General features: G+C 40.2%; 1 protein-coding gene and 1 non-coding gene across 2 annotated transcripts; one reads left to right on the top strand and one right to left on the bottom strand.

Annotated features, from left to right (window-relative positions):
* The first annotated feature begins 17,420 nt into the window (after window positions 1–17,420).
* LOC148800591 (uncharacterized) lies at window positions 17,421–19,765 on the top strand. Its single transcript, XM_088903794.1, has 3 exons — window positions 17,421–17,658; window positions 17,977–18,243; window positions 19,758–19,765. Exons 1-3 carry the CDS (start codon window positions 17,421–17,423, stop codon window positions 19,763–19,765), a joined length of 513 nt encoding a protein of 170 aa, XP_088759920.1.
* Window positions 17,799–17,905, bottom strand: LOC148800592 (small nucleolar RNA R71). Its single transcript, XR_016071035.1, has one exon. It is a non-coding gene; the product is annotated as a small nucleolar RNA R71 (small nucleolar RNA).
* Window positions 19,766–20,364: the final 599 nt, after the last annotated feature.

Genomic DNA, 20,364 nt, shown 5'->3' with positions numbered 1-20,364 from the left:
CTTCTCTGCGAAATCTCGCTTTCTGCGCCGCCATCTTCGATCCATAATTAAAATAAATAGAAATCCTATTTCTATTAATAATTACAACAGATCGAATACCTATACATTGAGTCTAGAAAAAAAAAATTATTTACAGACCAAATGTAATAAATAAATCAAGAAACTGCAAATCTTGCAGGTTCCCTGCGCAAACCAAGATTTCGATCTCCTCTTGTACGAACAGCCCATAAATCAAGAAAATCATAAAGAACAATTCTAAATAATAATCAGATTTATATAAAATTAATTTCAGATTATTCGCCCATTAATTTTGGGAACAAATTTCCCAAAACCCATATCTGCACAAATTGAGAAAATCATAAAGAACAATTCTAAATAATAATCAGATTTATATAAAATTAATTTCGGATTATTCGCCCATTAATTTTGGGAACAAATTTCCCAAAACCCATATCTGCGTAAATTGGGTAGAACACCTTCTACCCAATTGCGCAGGTTCAGATCTGAAACAAACTGGTTCAAGATTTGAACCATGGCTCTGATACCACTGAAGGGATGAGAGATCCATCCTATGGACGCCCAAAGATTGCGGAATAAGGGGCGAATTTCAAAAATTTTTCTCTCCCTTCAACTGGGAATCGTATTCCCTATTTAGAAAATCATATTTTCAAGGATCAATCTTGAACCATAAACTGAACCAGATCTGAACCAAAAAGGAGTGGGAAGGATTATACCTGATACGGAGAAGTAATATCTCCCAACGAAGGTGTTCACGCCCAAGGAAGGATCCAAAGACTGCTCCCACTGAAGATGGCGCAGTGCAGGTGGAGCAGAATCAGCAGCGTTCTTCTCCAAGAACTCTATCCTTCGCAAGAATCAGCAAGATGGTATGTGAGCACAACTTCCTTTCAATCCTTTCTCAAAGGACTGATGTCAAGATCCAATCTTGACTTCTCCCACAAGTGGAGATCAAACTGGCAAACAGGGCGGCAAGAACAGGGAGGCGGCAAGAGAGTATTTGCAGGGAGCGGAATTCTCTCTTCTTGATTTCAACACTAAAGAAAACCTGATGATCTGTGTGTATATGCCTTTAGACTGCCACCCCCTTTTTCTTTTATAATCTTAAAGGGATCAGCTCATAATCAGATTAGGAGTTGCAAATCCAAATCATATTTGGGTTAGAAGTCCCTTTAAGTGATAAGGGATAATCCTTATCTTATCTGGAGATCAGATCAGCCATCTCCTAATCTGATTAAGAGGTTTCTAGATCTAAATCTTATTTAGATCTTGGACTCTCTAAGTGGATAGGGTCTAACCCAATCCTATTAGCTGATCCACTTCAGATTTCGCCCCTTTATTAACTAAATAAACAGCCCAGTTCGAAATGGGCTTTAGGCCCATTAAGCTTATGTGCTCACTTAACCCACTTAACTGCTGCCCAGTTGGGCTTCCTTGTATGGCATGGGACCCAAGCATTGATCTACACATCAGCCACATGGGTTCGGCCCAGCCCTTGTTACAAGGCCTGGCCGAATACACTGTTAAAGACAGTGCACCCCCTGAAACCCGTCAAATAGGCTCCACAGGCCCAACACTTACCCTAAGAGGTCCCTGGGCCAAGCCACCTTGTAACACCCAGGGACTGTGGGCAGATGCAAGATTAGCCCATCAGGTATTATCCTCAATGGTCTTACACTTAACCTCTCAGCCCATAATGATCATACACTGCCCGACAAGAGAGGACCTCTCCCTCGGCTGCAAGGAACTGTGTTGCACTCTCCACTCATATGGATCCCGGGAATTAAAACCTTTTGCAAACATTTTAGAAACCATATATATACTTTTATATCTTATATAAAATATATTTTGCAAAACAAATCTCAACGGTTGAAATCGGCTGCCGGCAGTCTTGGTTTCCATCAGTGAGAGTGCATCCCCGATCATTACCTTTGTCCAACAAAGGGGCTGATCCTGTCACTATGATCACCCACTCAAATGAATTCTCGGACTGTCCCAACATACCCAGGTTTTGACCCCCGCTAAGGATCTTACTGATTGGTACATCAAAAATAGCCCAATCCGACACCTAGTGCAGTATCATAATCGAGTCTAGGGGTCGGGTGTAACTTTCCAGTTTTGCCCATCAATCTCCAAGGTCCAGGGCAATACTGGAAATCTGGTCCAGTTCAAAGATTCAATTAATCATACACTGTATGTGCCTAGGGTCTCACCCTGGCAGCTGAGACAGGCCACCCCAACCGACTTGGTGGCACCACAGTGTCAACCTTGTTAGGATAGGTCTCCCCAGACCGACCCACTGGCTGTGAACATTCTAAACTAACATAAGTCTCATTAAGTGTCCAGTTTAAGGGTATTACACAGAGACATACCAAGGGAACATGAATCAAATATGTATCTTTATTCATTTACAATAAACTCATAAAGCACATCATTCTGATTGAAGCTAAGGGCATACAAAACTGTCTAACAGGATCTCCCTATCACATGCACTCATCTTTGCTGGAGGGAACAAAATTACGCCCTAGTTCTAATTTTAGGTCAAACCAAAGTGGCTCCACTGACTTTCATGAAGTCAGATTTCTGGTGGGCCTTAATCGACTAGGGGTTTCGTACGCTTCCCTTTTCAGGGTTGTGGGGCCTACCAAGAAAAGAGGGGTCAGCCAATGACCTTAAGGGACACCATGGCAATGATGTGCATTCAACCATGGTGTGCGCAGGAGCCACTGAAATAAATAAAGAAAAAGGGTGTGTAGACCATCTGCGCCAAATCTGCATTGCGATCTCCAGGTTTGAACAGTCCATTAAATCAAAATAAATAAAGGATAGTTCTAAATAAATTTTGGATTTAACAAAAATCAATTTCAGATCAATCGCCCTTAACAAGAAACGATTTCTTGAAAAAAACAAAAAAAAAACAATCTGCGCAAATCTTGGCAGAATATCTTTTGTCCATCTGCGCAAGTTCATATCTGATTTTCTTTTGGTTCAAGATTCGAACCTGTGGCTCTGATACCACTGAAAGAATGGTAGGATCCATCTTATGGATGCCAAAAAGATTGCGGAATGGGTGAGCGAATGTCAAAAATTTTCCTACCTTCTCCCAACTGGGAATCGTATTCCCTAAATTTAGAACACAATATTCAAGGAACCTACTTCAACCATAATCGAACCTGATCTGAACCAAAAGGAAAAGGGACGATTATACATGATCCGGAGAAGAAGTATCTCCCAAAGTTGGTGTTCATGCCCAAAGAGGACACCAAGATCCACTCCTATTGAAGATGACACAACTGTAGGTGGAATGGAACCAACAGAGTGCGTCCCACACACTGGATCCTTCTCAAGAACCCTCTGGAAACTCTGAGCACCAAATCTTTTACAGTCTTTTCTGCAAGACTGATGTCAAGAATTGATTTCTTGATTTCTTTCTTCTGCAAAGATCAAATCTTGCAAGAAGGAATGGCGGCAGCTGGAGGAGAACTCCTAGGACGAAGATGGCTGAATCACTTCTCTTCTTTCTAGAGTGTGAATGAGATCTAATCTCAGTTCACAAGATGCTTTCTTGCTTGAACCCTTGGTTCGAAAATCTCTTTTTTCTCTTAGGGTTTCTCCTCTTTTCTTCTTCATTAAGAAACCTCCTAAATTAGGTGTTATCCCAAACCAAATCAGTATTTGGATAGGGGATTATCTTAATCCTATCTCTAGATTAAGTTAGCTTACTCCTGATCTTATCAAGAGGTTACCAGATTCAAGTCTGATTTGAATTTGGTCTCCCAAAGTGGATAAGTTAAAGGCCCAATCATTTTCCTAACATTAATCTCAGATCCGCCCCATAGATGGGTGATCATATCAGCCCAGCTCGAAATGGGCTTTTGGCCCATTAAGTGTTCAGTGCTTAACTAGTTTCCAATCTGCTGCCCAGTTGGGCTTCTTTGTATGGCGTGGACCCAAGCATTGATCTACACACCAACCACATGGGTTCGGCCCAGCCTTTATTACAACGCCCAGCCGAATTCACTGAAAAGCTCAGTGAACCCCTGAGCCCATCACATGGACCCTATGTGCCCAACACTTACATTAAGTGGTCCCTGGGCCAAGCCATCTTATTAAAAAATCCAGGTACTGTGGGCAGGTGCAAGATTAGCCCATCAGGTACTATCCTAAATGGTCTTACACTTAACCTCTCAGCCCATAATGATCAAGCACTGCCCGACAAGAGAGGACCTCTCCCTCGGCTGCAAGGAACAGTGCCGCACTCTCCACTGATATGGATCCCGGGAATTAAAACCATTTGCAAACATTTTGAAACCGTACAAATATATATATATATGTATATATTAATTTTGCAAAACAAAATTCCAACGATTGAAATCAACTATCGGCAATTTGGTTTCCATCAAAGAGAATGCATTCCCGATCATTACCTTTGTCCGACAAAGGGGCTGATCCTGTCACTATGATCACCCACTCAGATAAATTCTCAGACTGTCCAACATACCCAGGTTTTGATCCCCGCTAAGGATCTCACTGATTGGCATATCAAAGACAGCCCGATACGACACCTAGTGAAGTGTCATAATCGAGTCTTGGGGTCTACTGTAACTTTCCAGTTTTTCCCATCTGTCTCCAAGGTCTAGGGCAATACTGGAAATCTGGTCCGGTTCAAGGATTCGAGTAATCCCATACTACACGTGCCTTGGGTCTTACCCTGGTGGCTGAGATAGGCCATCCCAACACTTGGTGGCACAACAGTATCAGCCTTGGCAGGATAAATCTCCCCAGACTTATCCAATGGCTGTGAACATTTAAAACTAACACGAATCTCTATAATTGTCCAATTTTAGGGTCTTACACAGAATTATACCAAACAACATGAATCAAACATGCACTTTATTTATTTACACTAAATAACAAAAGTACATCAAATCGGATTGAAGCTAAGGGCATACAAAACTGTCTAACAGCTCCCACTTGCACTTAGGTCCAATCTGGTACTTGCCGGAGTCCCATACTTTCCACGTGTTTTTCAGACACCTTCTGTGTCAGTGGCTTAGTCAATGGGTCTTCCACATTATTCGCTGATGCTACCTTCTGAATTTGGATGTCCCCTCTACCAATGATCTCTCATAGTACGTGGTACTTCCTCTCGATGTGCTTTGACTTCGAGTGGGCCTGAGGCTCTTTAGCATGGGTGATCGCTCCATTGTTGTCACACAACAACGGGATGGGTGATGTGCTAGACGGAATCACTCCCAATTCGTGTATGAATTTCTTCATCCACACGGCTTCCTTGGCAGCTTCACTTGCGGAAATGTACTCGGCCTCGGTTGTCAAATCTGGAGTGGACCCCTGGTTTGCTGCTTTTCCAGCAAACAGCACATGATCCTATCATGAAAACATACCCAGATGTAGACTTTCTATCATCTGGATCCGACTGGAAGTCGGCATCAGTATACCCTAGAACTTGTAGTGAACTACCATCGAATACCAGACAAAACTCTTTTGTCCTTCGAAGGTATTTGAGTATGTTCTTCACAGCAGTCCAATTCTCCTGCCCTGGGTTGGCCTGGAATCTGCTTTCCACATTCACCGCCTGAGCAATGTCTGGGCGAGTGCACAGCATGGCATACATGATGCTCCCTATGGCTGAGGCATAGGGAACCTCTCTCATGCTGTAAGTTTAGGTATGTGTCCATCATTACAGGATGGTTCGATGCAGCAAGTTAGTGCCGTAGGAGGATTTCTGGGCCAACCTCAATGCAAGTATGATCCCTATTTCAATTACTACAATCCTGGGTGGAGGGATCATCCCAATCTGAGCTACGGAAACCAAGGAGGATCATAGAGATACCAGCCCCAAGCTTTCAATAGACAACCCCCAATTTCAGCACCTATCTCAGTGCAAAGTCAACCCTCAAGTTCAGGTATGTCATTAGATGAAATCGTTAAGGCTCTTGCTACTAACACTCAACAATTTCAACAAGAAACATGGACCCGCATCTAGAACTTAGGAAACCAAATCAGTCAGCTTGCTACTTCCATTAGCAAGTTGGAGGCGCAGAACTCTAGAAAGCTACCATCGCAGACAGTAGTTAATACCAAGGAAAATGCAAGTGCAGTGGTGCTGAGAAGTGGGAAAGAATTGCCTTTACAACCTACGTCACCAAGGAAGGCAGATAAGGGAGATAAGGAAGAGGAGAAACAAGATTCAAACAAGAGCTCCATTAAGGTAATACCTAATCCCCCCTCTCCCTAAGATTACTAATGCAATTGTACCACCTTTTCCTAGTAGGTTGGAAAAATCCAAGAAGGAAGAATATGAGCAAGAAGTATTAGAGACCTTCAGGAAGGTGGAAATAAACATTCCCTTGTTAGATGCCATCAAACAGATTCCAAAATATGCAAAATTTTTGAAAGAATTGTGCACTAACAAGAGGAGGCTGCGAATCGATGAGAAGGTAGGGGTTGGAGAAAATGTTTCAGCTATCATTAAGAGGACCTTGCCGGAAAAACGTGCTGATCCAGGTATGTTCACCTTACCTTGTGTGATTGGCAATAAAAGAATCGAGCGTGCCATGATAGATTTAGGTTCATCCATCAATGTCATGCCATACTCGATTTATTATGCTTTGAGATTAGGTCCCTTAAAGGAAACTAGGGTAGTCATTCAGCTAGTTGGTCGTTCTAACGCCTACCCGGAAGGGATTGTTGAGGATGTGTTGGTACAGGTTAATGATCTAATCTTTCCAGCCGACTTTTACATCCTAAAGATGGAGGAGGACACGGTCAAAAGTTCAGCCCCACTTCTATTAGGCAGGCCATTCATGAAAACGGCCAAGACCAAAATAGATGTGGACAAGGGTACCCTCTCCGTCGAGTTCGACGGAGAGATTGTTAAATTTAATATCTTTGAAGCTCCGAAATATCCAAATGAATGCCATTCGATATGCTCTATTGACACTATTGATTCAATTGTACAGGAAATTTTTGGAGAAGAGGACATGAATGAAGAACTTGAATTAAGTGCACAATTGGACAGGGTGGAGGAGTTCGATACATCCTGCGAAACTTCGGAATCGATACCGGAACAAAAGGTAATCAATTCTGATATTCCATTGTCATTTTCCCACAAGAAATTGTTGCCTTCTGTTTTCCAGGCCCCCAAGTTGGAATTAAAGACCTTACCAGCTCACCTTATGCATACTTGGGCGACCAAGAAATATTGCCCGTGATCATTGCGAAAGGGTTGACTGAAGAACAAGAGGAACGACTCATCAAAGTTCTGAAAGAACATAAGGCGGCGATTGGTTGGACCTTAGTTGACATAAAAGGGGTCAGCCCCTCAATTTGCATGCACAGGATTCTTTGGAAGATGGCGCCAAACCAGTTAGAGAATCGCAAAGAAAGCTCAACCCAGTAATGAAAGAAGTGGTGATGAAAGAAATACTTAAGTTGCTAGATGAAGGGATAATCTACCCAATTTCAGATAGTAAATGGGTAAGTGATTTTTGGTAAGAAATCAAAATAATGAACTAGCCCCAATGAGGGTACAAAGTGGCTGGCGTATGGTAATTGATTTTTGAAAACTTAATTTGGCCACTCGAAAAGACCATTTTCCCTTACCCTTCATAGATCAGATGTTAGAAAGATTAGCAGGTAAGGCCTTCTTTTGTTTTCTCGATGGGTTTTCAGGTTATTATCAGATTGTTATTGCCTAGGAGGACCAAGAGAAAACAACTTTCACTTGCCCATTCGGTACTTTTGCTAACAGACGAATGCCTTTTGGTCTGTGCAATGCTCCAGGCACTTTTCAAAGATGCATGATTAGTATATTTTCTGATTTTATTGAGAAGTGCATTGAAGTGTTCATGGACAATTTTACTGTTTATGGTGATTCACTTAAATAATTTGAGTAAAATTCTGAATCGATGTGTCGAGACTAATCTTGTTTTGAATTATGAAAAATGCCACTTTATGGTAAAGGAAGGCACTGTGTTGGGACATGTTATCTCGACTAGAGGAATAGAGGTCGATAAGGCCAAAGTTGATTTAATTGTGAGCTTACCTTACCCTACAAATGTTAGGGAAGTACGTGCCTTTCTTGGACATACAGGTTTCTATCGCAGGTTTATCAAAGACTTTTCAAAAATCGCCCTGCCATTGTCCAAATTGCTTCAGAAGGATGTGCCTTTCGACTTTGGGGATGAGTGCAAGGAAGCATTTGACAAGCTCAAGAATCTATTGACAATTGCACCCATTATTTAACCACCTAACTGGAACTTGCCCTTTGAGATCATGAGCGATGCAAGCAACTATGTGGTAGGGGCTGTTTTAGGTCAACGAATTGATGGGAGGAGCCACGTCATCTACTATGCTTCAAGAACGTTGAATGTTGCACAATGCAACTACACAACCACTAAAAAGGAGCTATTAGCAATTGTGTTTGCTTTAGATAAATTTTGATCATATTTGCTTGGCTCTAAAGTGATTGTATTTTCTGATCATGCAGCTTTGAAATACCTTTTAGCGAAAAAGGAGTCAAAACTAAGGCTGATAAGGTGGACACTCTTGCTCCAAGAGTTTGATTTGGAGATGAAGGATCGAAGGGGAGCTGAAAACTCGGTGGTAGATCATCTAACTAGGTTGGTAAAAGATGAGGACTCCTCACCCATCTCTGAGTTGTTTCCTGATGAGCAACTGTTTCACATAAAAGGTATGGTCCCTTGGTATGCTGATATTGTGAATTACTTGGTCACCGGAATTTTGCCTAATTATCTCAGCAAGTCAATGAAGAATAAAATCAGGTATGAGGCAAAATATTATGTTTGGGATGAACCCTATCTATGAATTTTGCTCCGATCAAGTGATTAGGAGATGTCTCCCTGAAAATGAGCATATATCGATTTTAAACTTTTGACATAATTATGCTTGTGGTGGTCATTTTGGGCCAAAAAGAACTACTCGAAAGGTCCTAGATAGTGGGTTGTATTGGGTAACCCTATTTAAAGATGCATACCTGTTTTGCAAAAATTGTGAAAGATACCAACAAACAAGTGCATTATCTCGTAGGAATGAGATGCCCCAAACCCCCATTCTTATCTGCGAAATATTTGATGTTTGGGCTATTGATTTTATGGGACCCTTTCCTCCCTCCTGTGGTTTTATTTACATACTTTTGGCAGTTGACTATGTCTCAAAATGGGTGGAAGCAAAGGCCACCAGGACTGATGATTCTAAGTGTGTTGTAGGGTTTATCAAATCTAACATCTTCAGTAGGTTTGGCATTCCTCGAGCCATCATAAGTGATCAAGGGACCCACTTCTGCAATAGAGCCGTCGAAGTCTTACTGAAAAAGTATGGGGTATATCACCGAATCGCCACTGCTTATCACCCCTAGACAAATGACCAAGCTGAAATCTCCAATAGAGAGGTTAAGTCCATTTTAGAGAAGACGGTGAATCCAAGAAGAAAGGACTAGAGCCTACGTCTGGATGATGCACTCTGGGCATATCGAATAGCATATAAAACACCAATAGGGATGTCTCTTTATAGGTTGATTTTTGGCAAATCTTGTCACTTGCCAATCGAAATTGAGCATAGGGCCTATTGGGCAATCAAACGCTGCAATATGAACATGGAAGAAGCTGGCAAGGCAAGAAAGCTCCAATTGCAAGAATTGGAAGAGTTGCGGTTATAAGCATATGAGAATTCGAGAATCTACAAAGAGAATACCAAATTGTTCCATGATAATTTGCTTTTGATAAAATAATTTATAATTGGACAAAAGGTTTTATTATACAATTCTCGACTTCAACTCATGCCAGGTAAGTTGCGTTCCAGGTGGATGGGTCCATTTGTTGTTACTAATGTGTTTTCTTATGGTGCAGTAGAGATCAAAAGTCTCAATACAAACAAGGTTTTCAAAGTGAATGGGCATCGATTGAAGTTATTCCATCAGGATGCAAATGTCTCCTCTATGGTAGACATCTCGTTGGACCTTCCTCATTATTCATTGAGTTAAGGAAGCAAAGGAGGATGTCAAGCACAACGACGTTAAACAATTGCACTTGTGGCTGAATAGATAGGATTTTATAGTCGAGCAGCTGATTTTATATCTGAAGGAACCCAACAAGACGTACAGGGAAGTTCCCTTAAATCCTTCCACTATATGCATAACCATATACCTTGGGGACAATGTATACCTTAAGTGTGGGGGAATTAGGGGAAACTCATAATTTATGGGGTAACTCTAGCATGCTTCATTCATCACTTCTTAACCTTGCCTTTTGAAATTTTTGCTCCTTGGGAACTTATCCTTGAATGATTTCAAACTATCAAGAATTATGTGCTTAGGCTGAATAGATAGGATAGGATGCAAGCATGACTAACTGAATTTTTGGCTACATAAGGTACCTCATTATTTTAATCGATCAATAGGCAAGATGCATACAAATTTATCCGCATGAGAATTTGATTGATTTTCACAAATATCTGTCAAACATGGTTTGATTATTCTAGAACTTGCTGTGTTAGACATATTGAGACCATGATCAATGAGTTCATGGATCAGAATGGTGATGCCCTTGTGAAAAAAAAAATCATGACTAATGTGAGATGGATCATAAAATGCACTCACATCCAGAAACGAAAGCAAGGGTGAGATGGAGCATAAAATGCACTCACCCTAAAACCCCAACCCCATTCTCACCCACAGATCTTTGGAATTCATGCTAAGTGGTGGATATGTGATACATAGAAAGCTTATGGTAAAAACATACCTTGTTTTGACCTAAGAAACAAAGAAAGGTAATTGAATCTGGCTGCATTGGTTTGTTAAAACGATGGGTGCTTGTCTAGTCCAAGAATGTTCAGCCGGTGGAAGGCTTGTTTCCTTTACTGTCGATTTAACTTGGGACCATGAGGAATGGTGGTTTGAGATCACTCTTGGACAAGTTAAAAGGGAACAAGAAATGAATCTGGGAATATCACTCTTGGATCAGGCCTTATGTACAGAGAAAGATTAAAAATCAGTAGGTAGTTGCTTAAGTTTTGCCTTGCCCGAGGACGGGCAAAGTTTAAGTGTGGGGGGATTTGACGAGACTAAAAAGTACCCTATTTTTATCCCCAAATATTCACTCTTTTTCATTAATTTATCACTTAATTGGACTCATTACTCTTGTATTTCGATTCAAGGCAAGCAAAAAGGCAATTGGAAGAAAACAAGGCAAATTGGATGATTTTGCACAATTTCGGCACCATTCAGTAATCTGGGCATAACATTCAATTCCGGACTCCGATTTCAATCATTCAAGAGGCATCAGCAATATGAAAGAAAGGCCCACAACTTTAATATTTTGGGTTTTGACAGATTCGGTCAGCATCGAAAATGAAACCGGGCCCGAAGTCAGAGCAAGTTTGCAGCAAATCCCATTTGACAGCTGAAGCCCAATTCGCAAAAGAGGCTTGTAGCAGCCCAAGATATTAAAGCAGCCCAACTCGAATTCAAGAGCCTAGAGTCCCAATTTCGAATGTAACCTACAGAAAGAGAGCCTTATTAGATTTAAATTTTTGAATGTAATCCTATAAAGATAAGAAGATTGGATTAGATCACTAGATAAGAGATAGGATAGGATTAGTTCAAAACAGATCAGGACTTTCTAACTTGAGGTTAATCTCCTAGAAGGAGTTGGAGAGAGCCCCTCCTCCTAAATCTATATAAAGGGGGGGCGGACCAGCTTTAGGCATCAATTCAATCATCCAGCAATCAAGCATCAAGCAACTCAAGCTACCAAGAAGATCAGTTTGGCCTACTAAGAAGCAAAACCTAGATGGTTCGAAAATCATGAGCAGCTAAGCCTTTTCTTTTCTGGTTCAAGGGGGAGGTTCGATTGTGTCATCGTGAGGTTCTATATTTAACTCAAGTTCTTGCTTTTAATTCAAGTATTCATTGGTTCTTGTGCATATTCTCAATGGATGTTAATGTTAATTAGTCAGACAAATTAATTAATGTTGATTTTCCTACTGCTGTCCATGGTTCGGTGATCTATAATTGTCACGAATAGTGGTACAAGTAGCAATTAGGTTAATATCTTTCTGGGTCAATTGTTCGTGACAGCCTTTGACCAATGTATTGACATGTTTTAACCTAAGGGAATCAATGGATCAAGATTCGATAATTGCAGCTATCTCAATTATTGTTATTTTGGTTTAACTATTTTCACAAAGCTTATTGCTATCACTAATTGATATGGAATGCTATCGTACCCAGTCGATTAGTGATAAGTGTGAAGGGATGGGATATCCATCACATAGATGCCCAAGTCTTGCGGAATGGACTGGGCGAATTTCAAAAAATTTCTCCCATCTTTGCAGGGAGTCAAATTCCCTATTTTAGAAAGACATATTTTTCAAGGATCAATCTTGAACCATGAACCAAACCAGATCTGAACAAAAAGGACTAGGAGGGAGGATGTACCTGATACGGAGAATTAGTATCTCCCAATGGAGTTGTTCACGCCCAAGGGAGGATCCAAAAACTGCTCCCACTGAAGATGGCGCAGTGCAGGATGGAGCAGAATCAGCAATGTTCTTCCAAAGAACTTGACCCTTTGCAAGAATCAACTGGATGGCTTGTGAGTACAGCTCCAATCAATCTTTTCCCAAAAGATTGGTATCAAGATCAGATCTTGATTTCTCCCAAGAACTGGAGATCGAACTGAAGGTAATGGCAGCGGCAGGAAGGAGGCGCCAATAGAGATTTTGCAGAGGTTGCAGTAATCTCTCTTCTGTGATTTCAACTCTGAAGACAAGAGTCTTAGGTTGCATGTCTAAAGGCTGCCGCCCCCTCCTCCTTTTATACATTTAAAGGGATCAGCTCCTAATCCTATTAGGAGCTGTTGATCCAAATTATATTTGGATTAGAAGTCCCTTTAAGTGATAAGGGAGAACCCTTATCTTATCTGCTGATCAGATCAACCATCTCCTAATCTAATTAGGAGGCTTCCAGATCTAAATCTCATTTAGATCTTGGACTCTCTAAGTGGATAGGGTCTTGGCCCAATCCTATCAGCTGATCCATCTCAGAATTCGCCCCCTTTAATTGACTGATCAAATCAGCCCAGTTCAAAATGGGCTTAAGGCCCATTTAAGGTTATGTACTCACTTAGCATTCCAAACTGGTGCCTAGTTGGGCTTCCTTGTATGGCGTGGGACCCAAACATTGATCTACACATCAACCACATGGGTTCAGCCCAGCCTTTGTTACAAGGCCTGGCTGAATCTATTATGGACAGTGCACCCCTTGAAACCCATCTTATGGGCTATATGGGCCCAACACTTACCCTAAGTGGTCCCTGGGCCAAGCCACCTTGTAACACCCAGGGACTATGGACAGATGCAAAATTAGCCCATCAGGTATTATCCTCAATGGTCTTACACTTAACCTCTCAGCCCATAATAAATCAAATACTGCCCGACAAGGGAGGACCTCTCCCTCGACTGCAAGGAACAGTGTTGTACTCTCTGCTTACATGGATCCCAGGAATTAAAACCTTTTGCAAATCATTTTGAAACCATAACACACACACACACACACACACACACACACACACACATATATATATATATCTTTTCATATTTTGCAAAACAAAATCTCAACAATTGAAACCGGCTGTCGGCAGTCTCGGTTTCCATCAGAGAGAGTGCATCCCCGATCATTACCTTTGTCCGACAAAGGGGCTGATCTTGTCACTATGATCACCCACTCAGATGATTTCTCGGACTGTCCCAACATACCCAGGTTTTGACATCCGCTAAGAATCTCACTGATTGGTACATCAAAGACAACCCGATCCGACACCTAGTGTAGTATCATAATCGAGTCTAGGGGTCAGGTGTAACTTTCCAGTTTTGCCCATCTATCTCCAAGGTCTAGGGCAATACTGGAAATCTGGTCTGGTTCAAAGGTTCTATTAATCCTACACTGCATGTGCTTCGGGTCTCACCCTGGTAGCTGAGACAAGCCACTCCAACAGTTGGCAGCACACCAGTGTCAGCCTTGGCAGGATAAATCTCCCCAGACTTACCCAATGGCTGTGAACATTCTAAACTAACACAAGTCTCATTAAGTGTCCAGTTTAAGGGTATTACACAGAAACACACCACAGAAACACACCACAGGAACATGAATCAAATGTGTACTTTATTCATTTACAATAAATTCATAATGTACATATTTTTTATTGAAGCTAAGGGCATACAACTGTCTAATAAAGTGTTGATCGAATGCTAGGTTTGGTCAGCTGATTTAGGAAAACACTAGGTTTATTATGGCTATCATAATAAATCTATGGTTAAATGCTTGAATTTCAAGACTATTGAAGTCTACCTATGATTGATGACCAATTGATTAATCCGAACCCATGAATCAGAATTCGGAAAGACTAATTTTTCTTGTCTGATATTGCTATTGCTTTCTTGTTCTTTTAGAATTTTTAATTATTTAATTTTCTCACTCTTTTATATTGCGCATTCGGCTAAGAAATTATTCCCTAGCTCCCTATGGGACCTAATAGTAATAGTACCACTATTACTACAAAAATTTTATTGTGGGACTAGCATTAATTTTGAGGGCTTCGACAACCCATCACCCTCAATGCTCTTACACTTAACCTCTCACCCATAATGATCAAACACTACTCGACAAGAGAGGACCTCTCCCTCGGCTACAAGATACAGTGTTGCACTCTCTACTCGCATGGATTTCGGGAATTAAAACATTTTGAAACCATAATATATATATATATATATATATATATATATATATTTTGCAAAACAAATTTCAACGGTTGAAATCGGCTGCCGACAACTTTGGTTTCCATCAGAGAGAGTGCATCCCTGATCATTCACTTTGTCCGATAAAGGGGCTGATCCTGTCACTATGATCACCCACTCAGATGAATTCTCGAATTGTCCCAACATAACCAGGTTTTGACCCCTCTAAGGATATCACTGATTGGCATATCAAAGACAACCCAATTCGACACCTAGTGCAGTATCACAATCGAGTCTAGGGGTCAGGTGTAACATTCCAGTTTTGCCCATCTATCTCCAAGGTCTAGGGCAATACTAGAACTCTGGTCCAGTTCAGGGTTTCAAGAAAACCCACATTGCATGTACCTCTGGTCTCACCCTGGCAGCTGAGACAAGCCACCCCAACCAACTTGGCGACACATTAGTGTCAGACTTGGCAGGACAAATCTCCCTACATCTATGCAATGGCTATGAAGATTCTAAACTAACACGAGTCTCATAACTGTCTAGTTTAAGGGTATTACCCATAAACACACCATAATAACATGAATCAAATTTGTACTTTATTCATTTACATTAAATGTCATAATGTACATCATTCTGATTGGAGCTAAGGGCATACACTGTCTAACACCACCCTCTAAAGGGTACTATTTCATTATTGTAGCCACAGACTACTTCACTAAATGGGCAGATCCCATCCCCTGTGATGAATATGTGCAGCTAACATAGAAAATTTCCTAAGACAAAACATAGTCCACAGATTTGGAGTACCAATGCATATAATGACTAATAACAGTCTGCCCATTGATGTGAATAAAAATTATCATATTCTTATCTATGAATATTCAATCTTTCTACGCTTAATTAACACTTAATCGAACTCATTACTCTGGTATTTTGATTCAGGGCAAGGAAAGAAGTCGTCAAAAGGAAAACAAGGCTAATCGGATGGTTTTTCATAGTTTCGGCACCGTTCAGTAATCTGGGCCTAACACTCATATCCGAGATCTGATTGGGCTGATTCAAGATGCACTGGAAAGATAAGAGCGAAATCTACAACTTTAATGTTTTGGGTTTTGACAGATTCGGCCTGAACCGAAGTCAAAATGGGGCCCAAAGTCGAATCGAATCTATAGTAAAGCCCATCTCACAACTGAAGCCCAATTCGCAGAAAAGCCTTGTAGCAGCCCAACTTATTAAAGCAGCCCACTTGAATTCAAGAATCCAGAGTCTTCTTAGATTTGAATTCTAAACGTAATTCTAGAAAGTTAAAGAAGATTGAGATCATTAGATAAGAGATAAGATAAGATAGGATAGGATCAGTTCAAAACTAACCTGGATTATCCATTCTTGAGATAACTCCAAGTAGTTGTAATAGCCCCTCCCCTAAAACTATATAAAGGGTTGGGCGTACCAGCACTTGGGATCTATCAATTACTGAAGCTCTCTCTGAAGCAATCAAGAAGACAATCAAGAAAGCTTCAAGAAGGGGATCAGCAAGGCAAGAAAGCTTCAAGAAGGAGGTGGCGGCAAGAAGAAGAGAAGATGTCAGCTCCAAGGGCGACATCATGAGTTCTTTCTTTCCTCTTGTTTGTTTTATTTCCTCTATCTTGAATTAATTTATTTGTAGCTAGGGCTGTGGAAAGCCTAACCATGACAATGAATTTATTTTTATCATGATTTATCCAAGATTGTGATTTCCATATAGTCTATGAGTTATTATGCTTAATGCGATTAGGAGTTTGGCCACCTCTTAATTGATCAGGTTTATGTGAATGAATTGGGAGAGGAATTCATATAATGGACTGAATAATTCATGGTGTGAATTGAATGGTATATAGGGATATATACACATGATTCATCTGAATGTATAAGTTTTTATTTAAACTTAATGCATATCTATCTTGAGAACTCTAATCGAGGGATCGAAGGGTTCCTTGATAAAAATAGATTTGATATATCTCGGGAAAGAATATTAAATAAATTTGGAAAAACTTCAGCTTATGGAAATGATAAATTATCTTGGTTAATCTCATCTATTAATATTCATCGGAATGGTTAGGCGGACCAATGGTCCTAGTGATTTCAATTAATCGTTGCATATTCAGTTATTGATTACCCTTGCTTTTATTTTCTTTCTCTACTTTTAATTTTTAGTAGTTCTTATTGTTGGATTTGAATTTCGGTTGTCCAAATAATTAACGAAGGCTGTAGTTCTAATACTTATTTTGTTAAATCCCCGTGAGAATGATATTTTTATAATACTTGATAACTAGTGCACTTGCTAGGGTTATAATCATAGCTATCAAGTTTTTGGCACCGTTGCCGGGGATTTAATCCTAAAATAATATTAGAACTTGTTAACTTTGGTTAATTTGGATTTTTATTTCTGTTTTAATTTTTTTATTTGTTCGAACTCTTGTTGTGTTCAGATTTATTAGTGCATGACACACACTAGAAGGGAAGAACTAGCAGAATTCGATCCTGAAATAGAAAGAACCCTTCAATTATTGCAAAGAACCAGCAAAGGTAAAACAAAAGAGAGGATTGAAAGAGGCGAACCAACAGTAGAAGTTGAGGAAGAAATGGAGGCAAATCATACCCTTTTGGACTATGCTTGTCCAACAATGGATGGGGCTACTTCCAGCATTTTCAAGCCCACAATTCAAGCCAATAATTTAGAAATCAAGCCTGCAATTATCCAAATGATTCAGACGAGTATTCAATTTAGTGGGTTACCAAGTGATGATCCTAATGCACATATTGTTAATTTCCTAGAAATATGTGATACATTTAAACATAATGGAGTTAGTGATGATGCTAGTAGGCTTAGGCTTTTCCCATTGTCATTACGTGATAGAGATAAAGATTGGCTTAACTCACTCCCTGCAGGAAGCATCACCACTTGGAATGACTTGACCCAAAAATTTCTGGCTAAGTATTTACCTCCCTCTAAAACAGTAAAATTGATTAATGATATCACTACTTTTGTTCAACTAGAGAGGGAATCTTTGTATGAGGCATGGGAACGATTCAAAGAAATGCTTAGGAAGTGTCCTTACCATGGGATACCAATTTGGCGTCAAATCCAAACATTTTATAATGGTATTACCCCCTCTAATTGTTCCATTATTGATGCAGCTGCAGGAGGTACTATCATGAGGAAAACGCCAGAGGAAGCTTATGATCTAGTGGAAGAAATGGTGTTGAATAGCTACCAATGGAATAATGACCGAACTGATCGAAGGGGAGTACACCATATCGATTCTTTTGCAGCTTTATCTGTTCAACTTGCTAGTCTGAATAAAAAATTAGGTAATCTTAATGTTGCAGCGATAAATGCATCATCTAGCAATCCATGTGATCTCTGTGGTCAATTAGGACATATTAATTCTGACTGTCTGTTAGGTAATCCTTTTGCTCCACATGAAAGTGCTAATTTTATTTCTCATGGTGGCAGGCCGAATTTTAACCCCTATTCGAACACATACAACCCAGGGTGGAGGACTCATCCGAATTTTTTATGGAACAACAACCAACAAAAAGTGCCCATGGGATTCCAACAACAGCCGCCCCTACAAGAAAAGAAGGGTAATTTAGAAGAAATGATTTCTAAGTTCATTAATGTTGCTGAAACAAAATTTCAAGAACATGAAAAAAGATTCTTAAGTCAAGAAGCATCAATTAAGAACTTAGAAGTCCAAGTGGGGCAGATTGTGAATATGTTGTCAAAAAGAAAAGAGGGACGATTGCCTAGCAACACAGAGAAAAATCCAAGGGAGCAAGTGAATGCCATTGCTCTAAGAAGTGGGAGGATGGCGAGACCCAAAATGATGACCAGAAAGCTGAAGTGACCGATCTACAAAAGGAAACCAAAAGGAGTACACCTAAACTGAATTTAGATGCTATTAAACTTCCTCTCCCCTACCCTAGAAGAGTTTTGAAAGCTAATTTGGATAAACAATTTGAGAAATTTTTAGAAGTGTTTAAAAAGATACATATTAACATCCCTCTTCTTGATGTATTGTCACAGATGCCAAAATATGCCAAATTCTTGAAGGAGGTGATGTCAAACAAAAGGAAATGGGAAGACTGTGAGATGGTGAAGTTAAATGAAGAGTGCTCAGCCATTCTTCAAAATAAATTTCCCCCAAAGCTTAAGGATCCAGGGAGTTTTTCTATACCTTGCACCATAGGGAATACTGAATTTGAAAAAGCTTTATGCGATTTAGGTGCCAGTATAAATTTAATGCCCTACTCTATTTTTGAAAAGCGTGGATTGCATGAACTAACATCTACAACTATTACCCTGCAATTAGCTGATCGTAGCATTAAATATCCTAGGGGAATAGTAGAAGATGTTTTAGTCAAAGTAGGTAATTTCATCATTCCTACTGATTTCATTGTGTTGGATATGGAGGAAGATAGGACAATGCCATTGATTCTAGGGAGACCCTTTCTTGCTACTGGTAATACTTTAATTGATGTACAAAAGGGTCTACTTACTCTTACGATCAATGGTGAAGAAGTGGTGTTTAACGTATTTCAAACCATGAAGTATCCCAACACAAGTGAACATGAAATATATGCAATCGACTGTATAGATGTTTGGGCAGCTGAGATTAACACGTCAAAATTAGATGACCCCTTTGAAAGCTGCATTCTTAATTCGTGTAAAAACATGCAAGTCATGGAGGAAGAAGTAAAGGAGGCGGTGAACTATTTGGAGGTCGGCCAGGAAGGGTGCAAACCAAGACAAGGAAAATTTCTGCCACTAGAAGGGCCGACCTCTACCAAACAATTGCTACCCTCCATCAAAGCACCTCCAGCTTTGGAACTTAAACCTTTACCTTCTCATTTGAAATATATATTTTTGGGAGAAAGTTCCACCTTACCTGTGATTATCTCTTCTGAATTGACAGGTCTCTGAGAGGAAAAGTTGGAGAGAGTGCTCAAGCAACATATATTGGCCATCGGGTGGAGTATCGCCGACATAAAAGGGATTAACCCTTTGGTGTGCACGCACAAAATTCTGATGGAAGAAGGCTGAAATCCCAAGGCACAACCACAGAGGAGGCTGAACCCTAAAATGCAACAGGTAGTGAAGACAGAAACTCTGAAATGGCTCGAAGCAGGTATTATCTACCCGATTTCTTATTCATCATGGGTAAGTCCTGTTCAAGTTGTACCAAAGAAAGGGGGACTACTGTAATTCTAAATGAAAATAATGAATTGACTCCCACAAGAACAATAACTGGCTATAGAGTGTGCATAGACTATCGGAAGTTGAATGAGGCCACTAGGAAAGATCACTTCCCTTTGCCATTTATTGATCAAATGATAGAGAAACTTGTAGGGCACGAATATTATTGCTTCCTAGATGGCTATTCCGGGTATCTTCAAGTACCCATTGCACTTGAAGATCAGGAGAAGACTACTTTTACTTGCTCATATGGAACATTTGCGTTTAGGAGAATGCCATTTGGACTATGCAATGCACCAGCTACTTTCCAGCATTGTATGATGTCT

The sequence above is a fragment of the Nelumbo nucifera genome, chromosome 4 (genome assembly GCF_055504915.1).
Source record: "Nelumbo nucifera cultivar China Antique chromosome 4, China Antique-T2T, whole genome shotgun sequence".
Lineage (NCBI taxonomy): Eukaryota > Viridiplantae > Streptophyta > Magnoliopsida > Proteales > Nelumbonaceae > Nelumbo > Nelumbo nucifera.
Note: the sequence above shows the minus strand (reverse complement) of the source record. Positions and strands in the feature narration are given on the sequence as shown.